A 23,351-nucleotide genomic window follows, 5' to 3' on the forward strand; every position below is an offset into this window, starting at 1 on the left:
CTTGCAGCTCGTTCCATAATTTGCATGTGTGGGGACTTTTTGCAGCACGTTTCGTTAAATCTTGATGAAGCTGTTTGTTAAAACTGAGTTGTTTTTCCATTGAGCATTGAGCTCTCTCGGCCGCCGTACTTCTTTCATGTGGAAAAATATATTTGTTACATGAAATGTCAGATGAGAGTTATTATTATCATCTTTATTTTTAGTAAAACATAGGCAATACAGATTGACCAAACAGGCTTCCGTACTCTCGAGAATGCCGGCACTTGAGTGAGCCTGGACGCGGATCCGCAGATCTACACAACATGCTGACTGCGCTCACAGCTGTTTCTGCACTGATCTCCATGTCTGCTCCTCATCCACAGCGTGCCTGCCTCTAGACTGACTCTGCCGGAGGGGGCGTGCACGAGGACAGTCGGTCTTTTTTTTTTTTTACAGTACACCAGCAGGGACACACACACACACACTCACACACACACACACCCTCACCATGGCTCCTGCACTGAACCGCACACCGGCGTTGTTGTCGTGTATTTATTTAGCTTCGCTGCTTTTCTCCGGTGTGTTCTGCGACGCGGAGGCAGAAGAAGATGAACACGCCAAGCACTCGTACACGGTGGAGATGTTCAACGAGGCGGTGCCCACCGCTCCACACTTTGTCATGTTTTACGCCCCGTGGTAAGTGAACAGTCACCAAGTTTTTCACAACGACGTTAACACGTTGACTTCACGTGTTGACAACAGCCATGCACTCTGAGTTGTGTGTCCCTCACGTGCACAGAACATGTGAACTTGAGGGACTTCTGAAGTTGCAGCTAACCGGTTCGTTAGCACGCAAGCTAGTTAGCACACAAGCTAGTTGGCTTCACAGTCATTTCCCTACCGGCGTCGTTAGCTCAGCTGCTAACTAGCATAGACGGTTTGCATAGCCAACTGCAGCGTACCGGGTTGGGGTACTTCTACACGTCGGGCCTCGGTGCTACCACTTTTCTCTCTGGTGGAATTTATTGAAACTTTCTAGAGAATCTTGATCCACAAACTGAAACAACCAATAGTGTTTGTCATTAGTTGATTCACTTTGACTTGCTACTGTCAGTCACTGTGCAGAGTTGTAAAGTTTGGGGAGCTGCGCTTACGTGGCAAGCACTGATTGACTAGTGAAGTGTCAGCGGTAACAAAAGTGGGGTCCACGGACCCTCCAGAGGTCCCGGATGAGGAACTTGGTCTAGTTTAGTGGGATCTTCTTCTGTAATGGAAGAGACAGGAGATGGTGATAAAGACAGAGTGAAGATGGAGATAAGATCAGCTGATCGACACGTTCTTTTATTGTCAAACCCTGAATACAGGTCATGAGTTTCCCACATCTCAGGTAGCTCCACTACCAAACCTTTGTCTAAAACTCAATACTACTGTCTAAGACTGGTGTTCCCGACATGGATTATGTAACCTTTAGAGTTTATGTAATATATTTATTTAATTAATTAGTAGTAGAACCTGTTGTACTCCTTTTCAAAAAGGCTAAGAATTACAAAACATTTAGCATAAAGACAATACACAATATGTCAGGCAAGTTTTTCCTCCATCACTTTATGATTAATACCGCTCTTATTTTACCATTATTTAATCCAATTTGCCTTGATTCTCTCAGCAGTTATATTAGATCTAATGCAACAGCTTCTATCATATATGTATTGTCAGTTGTCCAAATGCTTCAGCCATCCTCTGAGTGTATGGGAATTGAATATCAATTAAAAATATGTTTGTGTTCCACCCCAATATCGCCCACTATATAAAGCAATATACCCTCATAAGGACTCACCTTGCATGGTCTTGCATTGAATGTTGGCAAATGTGAGAATTGCATCACACTTGTCTGTATCTTCAGAACCAGAAACATGGAAGTGATATTATTGATTTACATGTATACAGTTTAAAGTTTTGCACAGATGACTGATCTGATTTTGATAGATCTCACTGCAACCTAAGTTAATTGGACGATGACGTGGATTGCGGAGATATTCTGGAGAATCATGACTCCAAGGCTTACTCGGGAGCCACAATACCACCATGTAAACAATATCAATTGGGGAACAGGCAGGAAAACATGGACAGAAAGCCTGTTAACATCAACAACAGCTGGATTACTAAGGCAGCGAATCACAGTAGCAGATGACGGGGGAAGGAGACCACCTGTGAAGCCCCTGTTGGTTAATGCTCTTGGCTTCTTGAATACAAATTGCATCAGGGTGCTTGGACCCTGTTATACTTGCCTGCAAGTCTATTTATTCCTTTGTTTCATTCAGAGGAGAGTGGAGAAAGCAGATGTTTGTGCAGTAGGCCACCATCTGCACTGGGATATTTCCAGGAATAGCACGCCTCATATATGCTACCATAAACCAATCAAACCATCATATATGATTGTTATCACAGGGCTATAATGCATGTAATTCTTTAGGAAGTGGGGTCAGTTGAAAAATATATTTTTTGAGAGTGTATACCACTGTTGTGTCCAGGTGCGGCCATTGCCAGAGATTACAGCCGGCATGGAATGAACTGGGAGACAAATACAACAGCATGGATGATCCTCAGGTGTACGTGGTGAAGGTAGACTGCGTCCAGGACACCAAGTTCTGCTCCAATGAACATGGAATTAGAGGCTACCCCACGTAAGTATTTGGCATGGATGAGTCAGTTTAGACAACTGGAATTTTTCATTCACAAACAGAAACTGAAAACTCAATGAAAAATTAGGCACTAGCTGTTATATTTAGTAGAAAAACAAGACTTACATAAAACTAAACAATTATCTTCATCCCTTATTGACAGACTTGACACATTGACCTGCATTTAGTTAATTATTCTCTTTGTATCTTAATGACATCCTCTTATATCTTGGCTATTGCTCACTGCCATACAACACCTGCAAACACAGCAGACAATGGATAATGATTTACAAAACTTTTAAAACAGCTGATTTGTGTATGCATGGAGTAAATCTTCTTACGTAACTTAAGATGGGAATAAAAAAAATGGAAATACTTTGTGTTCTGTGTAGGCTTAAATTGTTCAGGCCAGACCAGGAGGCAGTGAAATACCAGGGGTCCAGAGATCTGCAGTCCATGGAGACGTGGATGCTGCAGACACTCCAGGAGCAGCCTGGGGTGAATTGTTTTCTTTAACTTAAGTTCATAAACTATAGTGACCCTGAACAGTGGTTGAGAACAGTGGTGTTCATAGGTGGTTATTTTTGTGTGTTCTCCAGGAACCAGAGACTGAACTGGAGCCCCCCAAAGCCCCAGAGCCCAAACAGGGCATGTATGAGCTCACTGCTCTGAACTTCAAGGCCCATATAGCCAAAGGTAAAGATCCAGTATAAAATCTGCTGTTTAATGCTTCACTTGAGTACTGTTGTAACAGGGAACTAGGCAAATGAATAGGTAACTTCTTCTTGTGTATTTACACAGCTGTATCCTGCCTCAACAGATAAACTTGTTCTGTTTTGTCTTCATTTTGAAACCTACTTTCGGTTCTTGGCCACACTGTGCAGTGTTTGTGGATCATTCGTTAGTGAATGGAAACTCTTCATTGCCATGATTTACATAACTGACAGTTCAACACAAATAACTGAATCACAACCAGTCATGCATTACCAACTGTAACACCTGTCTCTTGTCACCTCAAGTTTCTGGATTTTCAGAAATAAACAGTGCTTGCAATACTTTTCTCCTTGAAATGATGTTTCTCCAGCTCTGCCTAAGTTGAATATTTGGACTTTTTATGAAAAATAAATGAAAAAGAAAAGCTGATTATGGCAACTGCATGTTGAAACAGCGTTTACATATTTTGGGAACAGCTGCAATAAACGTGGAACTGATTGTGTATAATCTCAGTGTAAGAGGTGCATAATTTCATTTATGGCAGCTGTCAGGAATTTGTCGTGGAGTCAACCTTTTGCCTTGCTCCTTCAGATGAATAATATGAACCCATAAAGTTGTTCAGCCTCATTTTAGTACAGAATTCTGTACTTTTATTGGTCAGTGCACACTAAAAGGTATTTTATGTTTACTCTATATTCTTCTTTTGCCATTTGTGTGGAAATTTCTGGTTTATTATCTGCAATTTCTTATCTTGCTTTTCTCTTCTTGCTGCAGGTGCTCATTTCGTTAAGTTCTTTGCTCCGTGGTGCGGCCACTGCAAAGCCATGGTACCAACCTGGGAACAGCTGGCCAACACCTTAGAGCACACCGATGATGTCAAGATCGGGAAGGTGGGTCCTGCGGATTGTGTAAAGGTTCACAAGATCATACTGCAATGTAACATGGGTTATATCCAGAAAAATATGGACACTGCTTAAAGCACAAATACAACAGAATGTGATAATTTGCAAATTTTGGTTCAAACTGATACACTTTTGTTTTAAAAATACATTTATTCGAACTTGGATGTCTGCAGCACATTCCTGAAAATGTCACATTTTCCACTGTGTTACATCACCTTTTCTTTTAGCAACACTCATTTGGGAAATAAAGACACTTATTATCAAGGTTTGGAAAGTGAAACTTTCTCCTATTCTTGCCTGATATACTTTGTCTTATCTAGTAGTTGCACTCCTACCATCAAACTACACTGTAATAACATTTGCAGAGTGTGACGTGGCATCGTCTTGTTTGAATAATCAGGGATAAAAAAACAGGACATGTGGATGACAGCCTATGTTGCAATAGCCACGTAATCAATTTACATTTCACACAGCGTCTCAACTTCCTGGAATCGGTTGTTTGTACCATTCTACTTTAACAACCCATGTTCTTGTATTCATGTCACAGGTGGACTGTACACAGCACTATGAGGTGTGTTCTGACAACGGAGTGCGGGGGTATCCCACACTGCTCTTCTTCAACAATGGCCAGAAGGTGAGGAAGACGTTTTTTACTTTTAAATTAACTCTGCATCCAATGACATTCAGCTCAAGTTTTTGCCACATCCCGCATCCATCTGCCCTGCAAAATAATTCTGCAATTATATTTATTATTTTTATTATTGATCTCTTCCTAAAAATGCTTGTGTGTCTGTGTCTTTTTGTAGACGGAACAGTACAAAGGAAAAAGAGACTTGGACTCTTTCAAAGACTTTGTGGACAATCAGCTGAAGGCTGCCACTGCTGAGGAGCCAGAGCAGGAACCAAGCGACGAACAAATGGCAAACGAGATCCCCACCGATGAGCCGGCCAAAGAGGAGGTAAAGCTGGACTGCGCCAACAGGAAACATGACACACAAGATCCTTTTCATGTCACTGTTAATGTAGCTACTGGTTTTTGGTGGTGGTTTATTTGTAAAGCATGTTGAAGCTGGATCTACAGAAATCTTTAAGGCAGGATTGAGCAGAAATTCATACATTCTAAATAAAATGGCAATTTTTTTCGATTACTATAGTCCAATCAATATAATCCTACATTCCTACCAATTCCAGGTTATATACAAGCGTTATTTAAAGTGCTTGGCAGATTCTTCATGCAACAACCAAACTCAAAATAATTTAGCACTGTTTAATGTGAGAATCTTTCCCTTCCCACAGACCAGCGTGTTGGACCTGACAGAGACTAACTTTGATGAGTCAGTGGCAAAGGGCCTCACCTTTATCAAGTTCTATGCTCCATGGTAAGGTCACATTTTAAGAAACTTTATTTGCCTGTAACTAAATGAATGCGTCATTATTTACAAGTTATTTTATGCTTTTTGAATTTTGTGTGCTTCATCACCTAGAGGCAAGTTTCCTGAAACCTTAAGAGTCCTATATAGGCTTGTCTCTTTGAGTAATTATTAACAGTTGTAATTTTAACGTTGGAATATCAGTGTGAAGCCCAGAGTGTGTGATGGGCGGATTAACTTCACGTTTTGTGAAATTCAAACTATCGGTAGCCCACCATCATAAAACAAAGTAGTGGTAGGACTTGATGAGTTGCCCTAAATTCTGTTGTATATGATTCTTTAAATGCCTGAAAGGAATTTGAGTCAAACGTCAAGAGTCTGAATCTTGAATTGGGTCAAACCCTCAACTTAAAGTCTCCAAAGTATTTCTGACTGTTCAAATGATGTAATTGCTTTATTGTCCTCCCCTCTAGGTGCGGCCACTGTAAGAATCTTGCTCCAACATGGGAGGATCTTTCCAAGAAGGAGTTTCCTGGATTCACTGATGTCAAGATAGCCAAAGTGGACTGCACCGTTGAGCGCACGCTCTGCAACAAGTATTCTGTAAGTATGTGGACGTCTCACTGTGTAAATTGCATTACTGCCATCAGTGGTTCTCAACTTTGATAAATTCCTTATCTTCATGTGCAGTGTTTTTGAATAAGCCTCTAGTTGCTTCCATGTGCACAATGCAGGGAATTGTGTATTGTCTAAACCAGGTACACAAACACAGCCGTTTTTTCTCAGTACATTTTTTATGGATAGCACATGGTGGAATTTTTTCCCCTCGTGGGTCATGTTTGTGCCGTACCAATGGATTGCAAGTTGCATTAGATTACATAATAATCACAAAAAAAACAAGTTTGTTTTTCCATCTGTCTTTGTCATTAAGGAATAGGATTTACATTTTTTTTGTAAAGAGTAAAATAGCCATGTGAGGTATTTAGATTTTTATTGGTATTAGTTTTTCATTGTAATCCCCCTAGATGCTTATAAAGTGCGACCTCTCTCCCTGCTAAAAATAGACTTCGTAAACTTTTATGGATCTTTCCGAAAGACCTGCCCTAGTTTGCTCCTGTTTAATTTTTTTTCTCCATCTGAGTAAGCACATGGAAAAGCATTTTGTTGTTTTCCCTCTCCTCCCAGGTACGAGGTTACCCCACGCTGATCATCTTCAGGGCAGGGAACCAGGGAGACGAGCACCACGGAGGACGGGACCTGGAGAGCCTGCACAGCTTCATCATGAGGCAGGCGAGAGACGAGCTGTAGAAAAACTGTGAAGTCCGCGCCCACACTGCATATCTGACCAGTAGGACACCACTCTCTCTCTCTCGCTCGCTCTCATACAGAAGCAAGCTCTCCCTTTATCTCTCTCCACTCGGGTTTGGTGGTCTGCTCTATCTCCAGTGTTCAAGGAGAGAATGATTCGGTTTGGGATCTGATGTATTTGTCATTGCTGTTATTCAACCTCAAGTCTCCTAATGGGGAGAATAATGTTTCAGTTGGGTCTGCACATGAAGTAATACTGTGTCTGACATTCACTTGCTGCAAGCACTGCTCAATTGATCGGAAACCAGAATTCCTCAGACAGGTAATGTTTATTAAAAAGGTAACACTGAAAATGTTCCTGGTAAAAAATCAATTGTTTCTGACTTAAACTTCTGTTGCCATTTGACTTTTTATTTTTATTTTTTAAGTACATGAATTTTCTTATACATGGGATCTGTTGTTAAATCATGAGCCATTAAGCTTACGTCACCCGAATGTGATTTTTTTTTTTTTTCTTTTGAGTTAAGTTGCAGGAACCTCATATTCACTCCACTAATGGCTCGTCTGACTTAACTCTCAGGGAAACCCAGGCTAGAGGGCGTTTTAAACTGAGGCTTTGTTGCTGTTAAGGGAGTCGGACATGGCACAGGGACGCAACTTCATTTTTGTCTTTGTGATCAAGAGAAAATAAAGATCTGATTAATTTCTCTTGCTTGTTGGAAAGTACAGAAAATTAGCAAAGATCTAAGTCATGCACCCGACTTCGTTTCCGACTCCTCCAGCCCTCTGCTCCTCCTAGCATTCAGCCTGTCAGGCCTGGACCATGTCGCTCCATATCTCTGTTACTGAACATCTGTAGACTCACTGCTTCTTCTGTTCATTCAGAAACGCCCATCAGACACCGTCAAATGTTTCTGTAGAACTGTCCTCTCAAAATATCGCCAAATTTATGAATGTAATTTTTCCCTGGCACTGTTTTCTAACTCATCTTTACAAGAAAAAGCGTGACAGCTTTTACGAGCTTTCCTCTGCAGTCAGACATTTTTATAAAGCAATGTTATTACTGAAAGAACGTAAGCTCAAAGCCAGCCAGGCTATCTAGCATCACATCACTTCTCTTAAGATGATTTAGTTTTTGTGGTTGAACCAGCTGCATCTACCATCTTTATCATTTGTCCCTAATAGGGGCAGCCTGTCGCATTAGTTTTCCGGAATGCTTGGAACCTTCTGTGTGTATCTCGCACTATCTTGGAGATCCTGAATTGGACGTAGGTGTGATCAGTTGAGTGTAAATACCTGTTTGTGTCTGTGTGTCGGGGTTTTCCCGTCTCTTGACCTGTGTCAGATGGGATTGGCTCCTGCCCCCTCGTTCCCCTCAAGGATAAGCAGTATAGATAATAGATGAATGGTTCTCAATAATCATTCTGATGTTATATTTTCTGTCAGTGGCTGTGAGACCAGTATCTTGACTAAACAGGTGACTGTGTTTAATCATGTAGCGATGTAACAAACTGCATCCATCCACAAGGCCGTGCCCATACCATGCAAAGGCACAATGCAGGGTGCCATTTATTGTCCAAACCAGGTACACAAACAGTGAGACACAGCAGTTCTTTGTCAGTAAAAGTTTTTATGGATAGCACATGGTCTTAAAAAAGAGAACTCCAGTGAGAAGTTTTGTTTCCTTGTGAGTCATGGGTTGTGCTCTTCCCATGGATTTTGTACAAAAAAAGAGTAAATAATGGCAAGTTGTAACATGAGATTTCATAATAAATTTTTTCAAAAATAAGTTTTCATTGTGTTTTTGCATCTGTCTTTGTTATTAAGGTATGTGATTTTTCTTTTTTAATAAAAGGTGCAATAAATAAGCTGAGAATGTACAAGTATTTACAATAAAACAGTCTAAACATGATCACAAATGTAAACAGCAGCTTACCAGAGGTATATTTTGTAATTTTATAGTTGGTTAGTCATGTAATGTAATTTGATTCTTTACTGGTATTAGTTTTTCATTATAATATGGTCTCTAAAAGTCATTCAAAGCTCACAGTAACATGTTCAAATGGAGAGAGTGTTTGCTACTGGACACACATCTCAACATAATTCTACCCTCCAGGTTGAAAAAGCAAAGGGCTAATTTCAGACAGCTGGCCCAGGAATGGTTCTGTCGGCCGGTGTATGCCTCGCTAAATGTTTTTCCATGATGTCTCCCGAGCTGTCCGGGGTGGAACGTTTGTTAACTTTCGGAGGGATAAGGCTGTAGTCTTCAGTTCTTTGGAGGAAAAACACCAGTTTAGCCAGAACATGCATCGGGAGCTGAACCGGCCCGGCGAGTCGCAGCCCAGCGTGAGCCCGGCAAATATTGACATGGAGCGGATATTCGCAGCGGTGCACTGCTAAAATAGTGTGCGGTTACTTTGGTTTGGTCCATATTATATTCTAGGAAGGCAAATATGGCTTGAGAAGAAAATACATCAGTTAAAGAGGAAGGAAATATGAAACAAATGAGTCCAATTGTCAGTCAGTATTAGATTTTTTGGGTTGAAGGCATCTGAAGAGGAAACTGCTCTTGTGTTTTTTTCCATCTGACTCAAACCATTTATTTTATGTCATTGACTACAGTTGAGCCACTTGGTTTTAAATATATATATATAATGTATATATATTTGTATGGGAGAAGGGAAAGTAAGCAGCACTTAGACTGGTCCCCCAACAGTTCAGGTTTGCCCTCGCCCTCTCAGTGAGGGAGAAGGTGCAGTAGCCTCTTCGGCGTCCATACACACTCTTCCATTTCATAAACACTTAATACGCAGAGAGACTGACGCCCTCGCAACACACACACACATGATCATTCATTCACCTGCAGACCCCTGGAGGAAAGACTCCACTCCGGAGCCAGTAAAGAGGGCGATTGACCCTTTGGTGACTCAGCAATGGAGTAGGGGGAAGTCAGACGTTTTCTCAATGGTCCCTACTTAGTTTGATGCCTTGTTGACAAATGAGCTTTTGAGCTGTCCAGGATTATTGGAATACAACGCATAAGGGGCGGACGTTCCTTGCAGGCTGAGGATTTGTGCAGAAAACTGGTGTCTACTGGAGGTCAAACTCACTCAGGAGTCGCTGGTGCAGTTGCAGCCCTTTGCCAACCCCCCCACCCCCCCCCCACCCCTTTTTTTTTATATCAGTTCAAATATTATTGGTCCTTGAATTAGTCAGTGGCAGCCACAGGCCCGTACCACCATATTTTTGTATTTCTTCAGTATGACGTTGGAGTTGTCGTCAAAGTAGAGCACCGAGATGGCGTGCAGCTTGGTGGGGGCGCAGCACGGCTTCGGTACGTTCTCGGGGTTCATTAGGTGCACCTGAAAAACACAGGAAATAATGAAAACATCTTCCTGTAGATGTATGTGTGATACAGCAGGACTCCATCAATCCACGAATAATTCACTTTATTAAAAAACTGTTTTTAATACGTTTTTAAATAAATACGTTTTTACCATCACTTCTACCTGCTTTGTATCCTTAAAAAATCCAGACCAAATAAACAAATATAAGAAGTGCTTCATATAAGAATAAAAAAACAATATAATTACATAAAAATGAAGTAACATGAAACTAATTAAAACTCACAGAGATAAAAGCTTTTTAAAGAAGGAACGTAAAACCCTGTGTGAGTCCTCAAATGTTAGGAGATATTTGGTAGTGGTAACCTCCTGTATATTGGCCTTACCAGTGTCTGCACAATGGCGTGGTTGGTGGCGTTCATGTGGGCGTTCAGGGGGAAGGAGCACTCTCCATCACAGTAGTTGGCTGCGTAGCCTTCCGGAGCAATGATCCAGTCCTGAGACACGCAATGATTAAAAAAATGAGATTAAATCAATCACATCCAGCAAAATCTTTCTGAAATCTGACTAATCAAAGCAGTACTAGGTGATATTCATACTGAGTTTTATTTTAATATTTAGTAGGCCTTCATTTACATGAATGGGATGGAACAAATATCAGTTTTCTCCAATGCAGTTCAACAGCAGCACAAATTTAAAAGGCTCCAAAATAAACGGTCTCTTTTTAAACTGATTAAAAAAAAGTGAATATTATCATCTTCATATAAGAGGATCTGTTATAATGCATCAGTTTAATCTAAATTAAACCTCATAAATTGAGAAAGTGAATGTGTATCAATGCAATCCTTTAGAAATTAATTTGGGTCCAGTGCTGTCTCATCAGGTATCTGATAAATAGGGTCTATTATTATTAATATTTATAATAATAAAAGTTTTAACCTCTAAATTGAGGATGTGGTATTTAACATCTTCTTCAGGAGTCTACCTGACCTCGATGCCTCAGGACACATTTCTGTTCAAACACTAGTGTCTGTGGAATCGCTCGGAAAAGCCATATTTCTCTCCTCCTTCCTCCCTTACTCTGTCGCTCTTTCTCTTCTCACTCATCTGCTTCTCCTCTTTCTGCACAGCTCCCTCCCATTGCCCCCCCCCCCCCCCCCCCCTCCCAATTTGTCCTCTTCTATTTCTTCCTCTGTACATTTCCTCATAACACACACGTACCTGATGCTTAATCTACCCCCTCCTCCTACTCAGGATACTTTAACAGACTTTCTCCCAGCTTTGCTCAGCCTGGTTTGTTAGTACCAGCTTCATATCAGCCACACAGTGGGGTTGATGTGTGCGTATCTTATGCAGTGAGCTGGTCAAATAGCACTGAAAATGGTGTCTGAATATAGAAAAATATGTCATGTATCATGTGTCTATGGATCTGCAATATGACATAAACCAAACTTTATTTTGAAAACTGAAATGTTTTAGCTTTGAGCAAACACAGATAAAGAGAGTCACTGTGAGGATCACTGGTTCATCATGTATACATTAGTATGTTTGCTACCTGCCAGCCCAGCTCCCGGAAGCTGACGTAGAGCTCGTGCCGTCTGCAGGCTGTTTTCTGATCGCTGCTGTTGTAATCTGCAACAAAAGAACAGACATCCTCAGGAAACTGCTTTTTTTATTCTATGAATGAATGTGTGATTCTACATGAACGTCAACTGTCTGGGGCCCTCGGCTGATAGGGGGCCCCTGAGAACGGCCAACTTCGTTTGTCCACAGCAGCAACAGTTTAGTTAGGACCTTCAGAAGCCCATGAGGTACAGGGGGCAAAGTGCAAATAATAATAATTAAATGATAAAATGACAAATACAAAGTAAAACGATAATTAATATAGTGCATTGTTCAGCTCTATTACTCCTGGGATGATGTTCTGGGTTTGCACTTTGCTTCAGTTTGACGTTGGGCCCTGCAGGTCCCTTTTGCCTGGGTCCCACAAAGTCCCTTAAAACAATGCTAATGGGAGGTCACACAGCAATTCAAAATAAAAAATCCAATTAAACCATGTGAAAGTGCCACATTACACTCAGAATCTGCATTTGAATGTTGCATGGCAGGAGCACAAGCAGTGACGCAGTGACGTGTGTGTTTATGGGCTCTCCCGCTCGGCACTTTCTTCTCAATTATGTCTGTTCCACTCTGCAGCTGCCCGGCAGCCGGGGCGGTCAGTCCCAGGTATACGTTTGGTTTTTACAGTCGAGAAGGTCATTGCTGGCATCAGTCAACACACTGTGACACCAACTTTCCACTGACTTTCCGAGGACTCTCTCTCTCTCACTCACTTTCACTGTCTGGCCTTTATAGTTTTGAAAACTTTTTTTTCTTCCTCACAAACCATCCCAGAGAAAAATAAAGAGAGAGAGAAAATGTAGTTTATGGCAGCGACTAAGGTCGTGTATTGTTAAAAGACTGTAATCCAGGAGGGAGTTGTCCTCTGACGACCTTGACCACCTGGAGTCATAAGCAAACCAAGTGTCTTGGTGGCCCTACAATGCCTTAAATAATACTTCAGCCTTGGGCACACAAGAGATTTTATTGAATTGGATTTTTGGACGACACGTCCCCAAAGTTCAAAGTTAATGAAAAAGCTAAAAACTAATGTTTTGGTAGAATAATATGGTTTTATGACTACTGCTTAGGTTGTTGAGTACAAAGGGGGAAATGATCTGATCTAAGCCTAAAATGATGACTTGATTCATTCATTTTATTTGTAATATTGTTTTTTTCGTATAATTTCTTTGTTGTAAATTAGCAATTTAGCTATTTTAGCGACCGTAATCACCTTCTCACAAGTATTTCCACCGACATCTAATTACCCAGACACAATTTTGAAGGGCCACCATCCCTTTATCCAGAGCTTAGAGCCACCACAGACAATTCTGATGGTTTAAAGACATACAAACAAGCTGGAGAGTTTTTATTCCCCCTGTAGCCGAGTCATAATGCATGAAGTCTGACCGCTGTCCACTTCAGTCTGGCTATGCAAGACGAGTGGCGGGCAGAGGTCAAAGGGTCGTATATAACCGTCGCATGCAATCAGGTGTTTCCCCCAGTTTCAGGTTCCTTCCTTTCTGAAAGGAAAGAGAGTTCCCTGGACGTGTGCTAATGTGGAAACACAGGGATTAAATGTGCAAGAGTGTGTATGGTCAAATGTGTGCATGTGCTTATGATGCACATGGATACTGGGTCACATGTTTTCGTCCTCCCTCCCTATGGACTGACTGACCGGCCCCTTCAACAGCTGTAAGAGCCGTATGAACAGATTTACTGTACTGATATCTTCACCAATGAGGAAACAGACTGGTCCCAGACCAGCTGCTGCAGGATTCCACTGATCTTGCCTATAACTATTACACTAAAAATATGTTTCTATTGCAGTGTAAGGTGCATTCTTCAGTTTGTAAAGTGTTTGTATAGGAGGAAGCAGGAAACATTGAAAGAACAAGGCGGTGCGACTTGGCCTGACATGAACTTGAGGTGATGTTTATAGAGAGAGGAAGTGACGCTCTGAGATAATGTCACCTCCGACTTCTTTTCTTTTCTACTGGAAAAGGAATTTCAGTAAAAGTGACTGATATTCAATATTTATGAGCTTCTACTCCATCATGACATGCATCTCTTTAAACTTAACTTATAACTGCTTCATTTAATGCTGTTTTATCCGCATGCTTTAATGAGTCTAATGGGTTTGTGCACCTTTATTGTGTATATGGGTCTGGGTAGAAAACAGGGTCTCTATTTTCTTATTACTTTTAAAACAATATATTTTTTTCTTTAAATCTTTGACCCAAACACACTTTCTTCAGGGTTTTGTTGGCTGAGCACCTGCTTGTCCCATGTGGCCATTTTGGCTGGGTCACTAGAATTCGCTACTAACAGTATTATAGGAATATCTTGTTTTACTTTACCCTGTACAGTACAAGGTATAACATTTAGCAATACATCCCCTTTTCATCTTATTCTCCCTGCACCTCTTAGCCTTCTAGGCCGTCAGCGTTCACAGTTTGTCGGCGTAAGGCTGATATTTACTGTGGGCTTTCATTGAGTGTAAAGGCTCAGATTTGCGGTGCCCATAAACCACATCTCTCCTTCCTGGCTGTAAAAATGTTAAGCCACATGTTACTGCTGAGCTCCGGCTCCCATCAGGATACCACTCGTTTCTTTTTCCTTGACAGAGGGCGAAGGTGGGAAGGAACTTGAAATACTGACTGATAGTGAGGTGAATACTTACATTAACTATGATGCTGATTAAAATGTCCTCCTGTCTATACTTCACCCATTCACCTGGTTCTCATAAAAGTTTAGTAAACATCACAATGTTGACAAAGAGTTGTTAAAAGAGTTTAGAAGACAATCTGTTTTGAAATTAAAAAACATGTTTAAACCTGTGTCTTAAGGTTACAGTTATAAATAGTCTTAATTTTTTGATGCAACTGTGATAAGCCTGTGTTCGGCTGCATTGTCCTTGCGTCGCCACACGGTCTTGAGATGTTCTGCCTCCAGGGGGAACTGCAGAATACAAATTTGCAGCTTTTTTCGGTTGCATGGATTTGCTCAATAAAATGCTTGTTTCTAAAATACTGATCAACTCATGAAGCATCGTCAGAACCATGAACTCTCATTTCACCCCTTTCTTACACTAACGTCCAGACCAAATATTTGTATATTAAATGAAAAGAAAGCAGCGTTGGCACTGAGCTCCACTCCCCCACCGCAGCAGCTTACCTAACTGTGTTTTACCTGGAAATGTTTCCCTGTGAGTGGGCAAACATCCGCTTGGCCGTGTGAAACTAAAAAAGAAACGTCGCACTCGAACCCATTCACATTGAATTCACTGAGGTGGGACACCGGCGGCCCGTTCCCACCCTGTCTATTCAATGGCAGGGGAAACATTACTCATTACTGAACGTAAGCACTGAGGCTCTTTAACACTGAGACTTTTGATGTGCGGCACGGTTTGAGTGTCGGGCTGATATTAACCCTTCGCTGCACTGCGTACCATTCATGAAACACCTGAAACCCTTTCAGCAGCCTCTCTGACGGGAGGAGAAGTAGAACTCTACCACACGTCGTCTGGAAAACACTGGAATCAGATGACGCCAACACAGACGTTATGGTCTGGGTGTTCCACGTAGGAAGTGTGTGTGTGTGTGTGTGTGTGTGTGTGTGTGTGACGTCTGACAGGCCACAATCTCCCAAACCACTTTACTGTAAGTCTATAGTTTGCCCTACAAATTTCTCATATCATTACTCATTCTAGAGAAAAGATTGCAGCTTTTACTGTAGAAATTACATGAACTCCCATCGGGGCTGGTCGGGCGGCGAGAGGAAACCTTCGGGTTCAGACTGTTTAAAATAAAATCTGGGTCCTCGTCACCCGGAAGGAGGAAGGAGAGAGTCCCGCCGGCGAAGAGGACATGAAAGCAGAATGTCACTGTTGTCTCTCGTCTCCCTCCCACCAGCCACTATATACCACTGAAGCTTTATCTTTCTTCCTGTCTTTCATCACAGAGGTTATTAAACCCTGCGAGGGAGCTCCACTACGTCTAATTACTCCAACAGTAAACAAAAGGAGGTCGGGCGGGGATGGAGCGTGGAGAATGAGGAGGAGGGAGGAGAGACAGATGAAAAAACACAGCTGGCGGAGTGCTGTGTTATTATAATTCTTTAAGCGATATTGTTAGCGTGGTCAGTCTTTTAGCCGTGCAGCTAATGACTGGATAGGCCTAATTACAGGCCTCGCAGGCAGCCTGCGCTGCGCTGGGACGTGATATTCCTTCCCTGGATGGTTGTTAACTTCCCCCGCAGCCAGAGCCCAGCCCGACTCCCAGTACCTCCCCGGACTGCCTTTCCCATAAAACCCTAAATTACCTTTTAAAAGGTGTTTCATTGTTCTTTTAGAGGGGCCTGATGTGCAAGCAGGAGAAATCCCTGCCCGGCATCACAATCAGAGGTTTTGGACGCCATGAAAATATCCCTGCATTCTCCTCATCGCTCCAAAGAGAAAATGGAATTTGTAAAAGACAAAAAAGGAGAAGTTCCCCTTTCAAAATTGTCTGTTTAGTGGGTAAAACATGAGACGTGCAGTTGATTCATTACCTCCTTCAGGGAGGTTATGTCTTGTTTTGTCCGTCTGTTAGTTTGCAGGATTATGCAAAAACTACTGACCTGCCTAAAAATGTGGTTTAGGTGAGGAGAGAACCTCTAATCCAGATCTGGATTAGGGGGCGGAAACAGGATTAGCTTTTTCCTTTCTTTAACATTGCAAGATAGGATGTTTTTCAACATTTCCCTTGATTTCTCAGAGACAAAAATAAGGTTTACTTAGCGGCCTGTGTGTGAAATGTGGTGCAGCTCCAAAATAAAACTGCGGAGCTAGTGAATTTAAATGTGGTTTCATAAGGGGACTGTAGGTCCTTGGCACAGGTACATCCCACAGTTCTCTTCTACTGCCCTAGTTGTTGTCCCTATAATCACATTATTAAGACAAATGCTGTAGAAACTTATATGGCAGAATGTTAACTCTTATGACATCTGGAAGACATTTAATATCACGTCATATTGCATCTAAGTCATTAACACTGCGAAATCGAGGAAGACACAAAACCTCACGTGGGTTTGGTGAAATAAGGTTTCTCCGTTGATGCTGAGCTGACACTTAGCTGTGTCAAAGCAAAGCTCTATTGCCAAATTTATAAAAAATCTGAATCACAAAAATAGCTCTGACGGACAAAATGGCAACAAACTCTGTAAAAAAAGTTGCATTAAATTTAGTGCAGTGGTTGACCACAGGTCAGGAGTGTGCAATTTAGCCAGAGGAGAGAAATTATTTTTAGAAAACACACAGTCAAGTAACAGAACGCTGACTGTGTGGAAGGTAGCATGCTGCCGTAATTAAAAACAAACAGATCGCTGCCTCTCCGCCTCAGATCTTCATGTGTTTTTGGAGAAAGTGAATTATCAGTGACACGCTCTTTTTAGCTGGAGTTGTGGTGGTCTGAAGGGGGGGGGACAGTCCACGTTTTGCTTCTCCCCCCATGAGCGCTCCACAAGACGGATGCTCTCCCCATCCATCCTGTCCTCCTCCCTGTCTCTGGAGTGAGTGATGCGGTATTGAAACCATATGCCCTCCTGAATTCCTGGCGGATCCTCCCATCCCGTCCAGTCCCAGCAGCGCTCTCGCTGGCCGCGGACACTCGGCCGCGGCGAGGGGGGCCTCCACGCTTCCTGTGTCGGATCTAAATATTTACACTCCGCATCGTCCCGAGTGGCGAGGTGGAGAGGTCTTGATGTTTTGGGTTATGTAAAGTCCAGTCCTCCAGGATGCGTATTTAACAGATTGTCCTTGTTAGAGCAGATTTCTTTTTTTTTCGATGGAGGGGGGGCAGATTCACTTTGCAGAACGTTTTCTCTCTCATCAAGCAGATACAGTTTGATTCATGGGGTAAAAGTTCACTTTCTTGCAAAATCCCGGCAGGAATTCATTTGACAGCAGTGCAGTGTAACCCACCGGGGATAAAGATGCTCGTAACAAACAGAAAATAGAGGCAACAAATCCAAAGCGGAGGACTTTCGGGGAGCAGCAGTGAAAACAATCCCGACTTGTCCAACAAATACGTCTGTGTGCCACACAGATGGTGGAGCCATTAAACACACGTAGCAGGAGAAGCAGAGCAGAGGTAAATCGTTTCTCAGGTGGTCTGCCAAGTCGGGCCGTTCGTGGCTGTGTCAGTGTACTGAGCCAGCTATGACCCAGATTTGGCTGTGGGTCTAGAGGGAACAGACGTGTGTGTCTTTGGTCGAAGCATCAGCTCCGGTTAACAGAAACCCAAGTTTGTTTATGGTCATTTATCGTAACTCTGACATGGGTCTAGAAAACAGGTGAGCTGAAGGTAAGCTGCTGCTGGGTAAGAAATGTCAAACAATCAATTATCAAATCCAAAGAAATGTCATTGAGGCTTAATATTTGAAACACTAAACTTTATAATATGAATGAAAGGAAAACAGAAAGACAACCACATGTGAATAAATATAGATCATTTTACATAAACTATAAAGATAAATTCCCATCTTCTGTGTTTATAGGTTTTCAGATCAGCAAACTTACACACAGGAACCGATCTGTTGGTGAAAGACGATTTTCAATAGCCAACTAATAAACTGGTAAATAAAATGCAAACTTTGTTGCACTCAGTTTTACTGATCTTACTTGTTAACATAAGAACTGCTTTGACCCAAGAAACATTTAAATCATTGCTGAAGATCCACTTCGTCTGACTGGCCTTCAATTTGATTATTGTGCAACATTTGAATCCATAAAAAATATCAATATTTTCATTGCTTTTTCTATTTTGTATTTATTCTTTGTTGTATATCTTACACATATTTTACTTTGACCAACTGTGTTTTTTTTAAACATGCCATATCAATAACGTATACTTAGGAGCTTATTTCAGCAATAAATCCATCTCGTAAACTGTTAAAGCGTCTTCTCAGCAAATGAAGTGAAGTTTATTGAGTTAAGTTATATTTAATATTATGACCCTAGAGTCAAATATCTGTAGGAATTATGTCTATGTTGGGCAGTTCTATACCACATCATTTTTATCCAGTGTGAATGTTACCGACACAGGATGTAGTGTGAAAGGTGAAAAGCTTTTATTTGTTACAACTGCTCTCTCATTAAACCGAAACCTTTTTAAGGCTTTTAATGAAATCACTGAAGTTTGAATGTATTAACATGTCGAATAATACAGATATTTAACATAAACAGGTGGTTGCCTGCAGGAGACATTTTCTTGACTGCTCCACACAGGGCTCAGCTCTGATACAAAGGCTTAATATTATTAACACTGTGCTTCATCTGTCAAGTTAGCCAGGGATTAGGCTTCATATTAACAGCAGGCGCACTGAGTAGCAGCTTTATGTACAGCGGGAGTCACACAATGAAGCCTCACAGCAGCGTCGAGGCTTTAAGAGATGGAAAGTCTTGCCAGAGTTACACAGCAGGTGATGGGTGAGTGGATTAAGGTTTGATTTAATTTGAAAAGCGTGCAGAGCTCATAACATCAGGCTTAAACCTGCTCTTTGTATGAGCTGCTAAATAGCGAGAGAATGGGGAAGGAGTATAGTCTTTATGTTAAATTATATAATATTCACGCTTTTTTAGCACTGTCTACTTCTTTTCCTATCATACACATTATGTTTCATTTTGGCTGACCCTGATTCTTAAAGTATTTTCTCTACTAAACTTAATCTGACACAATCTATTTTATACTGAAGGTTACTGGTTAAATTTGAAGCCAACCCTCCATCCATCGATCAATCCCCTTCATAATACACATATTTTTTATATTGCAATTTAAAAACTATATTTTGTGTTCAAGATGTAGGTTTCAGGTTACACTTCCAAAGATGGTAAAATCTTTATGGATCGAATAGGACAAGCAACACAGGTAGGATTTTTTCTCCTGTAGAACTGCAGGAACCACACAGACTTAGCCCACACTATAGTACAACAGATTTTGGATGTTACCCCGAGGCTTTAATTTGTTGTTCAATGGGGGGTGATGTTTAATAACAACTAATAACACAATAAAAACTTAATAGGGAGGACTATGCATAACTGAAGGCAAAATATCCCTGAAGCGGGCACTGCCATCCTCGTCTGTCCAGGCACTTTGAGAAGAGGTTGATTAAATTCAAGGTATGTTTAGTTGATGTCAGACTGACCTGTGAGGCTGAGCCCTCTGGATCCGTCCGGTGGTTGCGTGGACCGGTTGCGTTGCTGCTGGCGACGTTTGCCGCCAGTGGAGCGGGCGGTGCGGATGTACACTTCACTGACTTTGAAGAACGCCACCATGAAAGGCTGCTTCTCCAGGGCACCATCGCGTCCTACGAGCCCCGCCTCTTTAGAAGTGATGCTCTGTCCTGTTAGAAAAAGAACAGCAACGTAAAATTAGGTAACAAAAAGTCAATCTTTGAGAAAAACTTGTTGAAGGAGACATGTTCTGCTTTTCAATGTTTCTTTCCTCTAGTTTTTGGTAAGGGTTTTTTTGTGTCCGTAAAAGTCCTGAAAAGTGAAAAACCCCAAGTCTCAGAGTGGGTCAGCTGGCCAATCAGAGGAGAATTGGACTTATCATGGGGGGGCCTTAAAGAGACAGGAGCTTCAACTAAGTGTTTCAGACAGAGGCTGAAACGAGGAGTGGCAGCAATGGACATTATGGAGAAGGTTTTTCTGACCATTAGAGCATTTAATCCTTTTCACGTTATGACTCAAATAAAAATTATGAAGCTAAATATGAGCATAATATTTCTCATTTAATAAAATGTTGCTCACAGTGCTTTGAAAGAAAACAACAAAAAAAGCAAAACTAAAGGAACATGCTGTCCTAAAGTAACTTTCAATAAATAACATATATGTGGTGGAACCCTAACCCTTGCATGCGAGACCTGCATTAAGCCTGTCACCCTGAGACATAACGTGCCTTGTGATGCTTTTACCACAGCTCCTCTCAGCTCTTGTTTCTTTCAGGGGGTTTCTCCCTTCAGTCTCCTCTTCAGGGGCTGACATGTTGTTTTAAACCTTCCACTTTTCGCTCTCGATGATTTGAGTCATTGTTTTGATGTATGATTACATTTATCTCCCCGTTAGCGTGGATCCATTTCTCTGTAAATTGGCACGCAAGAACGTTTCTGTGGACCTCTGAATTCAGTCTGCTGCAGCCATCACCAGTTACATCATCAATACAGATTAGTGAGCACGTTCCAGGAGCAGCCATGACACCACCTCCGCCGTGCTCCACAGATGAGCTTGTATGTTTTGGCTCGTGCGCACATCCTTTCTGCGGTTTATCTTGCTCTCATCCAGAGCTCCCGCGGCTCGTCTCTGTGCTTTCAAATGTAAATTCCAGTCTGGCCCTCTGATGCTTTCTGCTGATGAGTGGTTTGGGTCCTGCGGCGCGGCCTCTGTAGTCCTGCTCTCTCGCTCCTCTTCAAACGATGGATTGTGACACCCTCACCCCTGCCCCGTGGAGATTTGTGGTGATGTCACTGACTGTTTTTGGTTTCTCTCCACAGCTCTCTTTATGTCATCAGCTGCTGTTGTTGTCCTTGGCCGACCTGCTCGATGGCTGCTTGCTCAGTTCACCAGTAGTTTATTTCTTTTTCAGGACATTCCATATAGTATTGACCACACCCAATGTTTGTGTCATGGCTCAAATAGTCTTTTTCCTAGTTTTTTTTCTCACATTGGTTTTCATGTTGTTTCATCCTACTCCAGTCTACACAGGTGAAACCCTAGGTTCAAACTAAGAGTGAAACCAATGGGATTTACCTTATTGTCCCAATAGTTTTTGAGGGGACTGTGTATCCACGTAACTCAGAAATAACTTGAAAACAACACATCTGGACATATGAAACCATTTCTCTTACCGCTGCTGGTCTCCAGGCTGATCTGGAGGCCCAGGTTGTGCATTGGGCTCATCACCCACAGGTTACTGGTGGCGGTGATGTCAAACTCCAGCCAGCCCTCCTCAGCCGCCCACAGGTTGCGAGATTCCAGCAAGAACAGGTCTGGCTCTCTGGAAGAACAAAAGAAACAGATATTACATTAAAACATAGTTTAGCTATAAGAACTTTCCTCTTAGTACTTCGTAGGATGATATGATATGATGTAATTGTAAAAGTCAAACTGCGCTGAGCTAATTAACTAAAGATGCTTTTTTGGCTACTTGCAATTAATACAGAAATATTATGAAAAATATGATGAATAGAAGAGAAATAAGCATATTTCAACAAACCAAGGACTTTAATGTCTAACTGAAGAAATGCACAAGAATTACTCTGTTAACGTTTATAGTTTAATTTAATAGTTAAGGTGATCTTCAAGTTGGTAGGTAATGATTCTGAGATGTCAAGTCATTGACATTTTTAACACCTAAAGATTTTGGAGGTAAAAAACTATGAAGCTGAATGTAGCATTAAATGTTTGGCAACCCAGAAAGTCCGTGGGTCATTATAAACAAGCCAATTTTTTAAAAATATTTTAGTTAAGTTTACAATTTTTTGCTATTGCATTTCCCCAAAGATAAAAGAAAACAGTCAATGTAAAAGAGAGAGGTTGTTTTCAAACTAACCACTGTGAGTTGACTAGTTTATCGAGTTATCTAAGGTGACCTTTAAAGCTCAGAACAGCCGGGCCTCTGAGTAAGTAAAAGACCCCCCGTATTTAATGAAGACAGAGCTGAGGACGTGTAAGGAAAAGACAGAGTGTGAGTGATAAGAGGACACGTCCTTCGGCTGTCCCATTACAGTAGTAATAACATAGCATCGCCTCTGTCGGACCCTCCTACACAGCCGACATCAAAGCCTCGCCATCGTCCAGGTGTTCGGAGAATGCCCCTGCAGTGATGCACCGGCAGCCTCTCCTTATTGCTCATTAATGACAGTGCTTCTCATGGCTTCCGCATGAGCCTCTACCCAAACACAGACACACACACACACACAAACACGCATAAACACACACAGACACACACACACACACACACACAAACACACAAAACCTTGTACTTCTATCTTAGAAGTATGATGACTGCTATGATATGGACCCTAACCCCTTAACAATCTTTTGTGTGTAAACCATTATTTATAAATTATATTTTTATATTTTTATAATTCATCTTATTTATTGGCAGCTATAAATCACAAAGGCAAATGACACAGTGTTCATTCAAAAAGCCTATTTTTTTTTAACAACTGAAAGAAAAGGGGAAGACAAAAGAAAGAGAGAAAAAAAACATATTTCTATTTTTATTTATACTGTTATTCTTACAAAATGTTCCCCTTGCGCTTCTACTTTCTTGTGCTGCTGTATTATTTGTGAATAACACACAAATAACTGTACAAGTACACACACACGAATACACATACACAGTTGTGTCTCCATGACTTCAGAGGAAATAACATTGGCTTGACCATTGATTTAGAGACTTAGTCTAACCT

General features: G+C 41.5%; 2 protein-coding genes across 2 annotated transcripts in view; one reads left to right on the forward strand and one right to left on the reverse strand.

Moving 5' to 3' along the window:
* Positions 1–416: 416 nt before the first annotated feature.
* On the forward strand, positions 417–7,307 carry txndc5 (thioredoxin domain containing 5). The gene is made up of 10 exons (XM_053412132.1): positions 417–675; positions 2,511–2,663; positions 3,053–3,158; positions 3,260–3,356; positions 4,149–4,264; positions 4,824–4,910; positions 5,083–5,235; positions 5,573–5,655; positions 6,120–6,249; positions 6,832–7,307. Exons 1-10 carry the CDS (start codon positions 488–490, stop codon positions 6,952–6,954), a joined length of 1,236 nt encoding a protein of 411 aa, XP_053268107.1. The 5' UTR covers positions 417–487; the 3' UTR covers positions 6,955–7,307.
* A 2,809-nt stretch (positions 7,308–10,116) lies between these two features.
* bmp6 (bone morphogenetic protein 6) overlaps positions 10,117–23,351 on the reverse strand; it is a 39,970-nt gene continuing 26,735 nt past the window's right edge. The window contains exons 3-7 of the mRNA XM_053412131.1: positions 21,783–21,931; positions 20,082–20,279; positions 11,854–11,930; positions 10,685–10,795; positions 10,117–10,316 (exon numbers count right to left, since the gene is read on the reverse strand). Coding sequence (XP_053268106.1) covers positions 10,167–10,316; positions 10,685–10,795; positions 11,854–11,930; positions 20,082–20,279; positions 21,783–21,931 — 685 coding nt within the window. The 3' untranslated portion in view covers positions 10,117–10,166. The remainder of the gene's footprint in view (positions 10,317–10,684; positions 10,796–11,853; positions 11,931–20,081; positions 20,280–21,782; positions 21,932–23,351) is intronic.

The sequence above is a fragment of the Pleuronectes platessa genome, chromosome 20, assembly GCF_947347685.1.
Source record: "Pleuronectes platessa chromosome 20, fPlePla1.1, whole genome shotgun sequence".
Classification (NCBI taxonomy): domain Eukaryota; kingdom Metazoa; phylum Chordata; class Actinopteri; order Pleuronectiformes; family Pleuronectidae; genus Pleuronectes; species Pleuronectes platessa.

Excerpts from the sequence above, each read along its gene's own strand:
- txndc5 (XM_053412132.1), top strand. The coding sequence starts at position 488 with ATGGCTCCTGCACTGAACCGCACACCGGCGTTGTTGTCGTGTATTTAT. Across the intron at positions 3,357-4,148 it reads CAAGGCCCATATAGCCAAAG|GTGCTCATTTCGTTAAGTTC; the intron begins GTAAAGATCCAG and ends TTCTTGCTGCAG. Across the intron at positions 5,656-6,119 it reads ATCAAGTTCTATGCTCCATG|GTGCGGCCACTGTAAGAATC; the intron begins GTAAGGTCACAT and ends CCTCCCCTCTAG.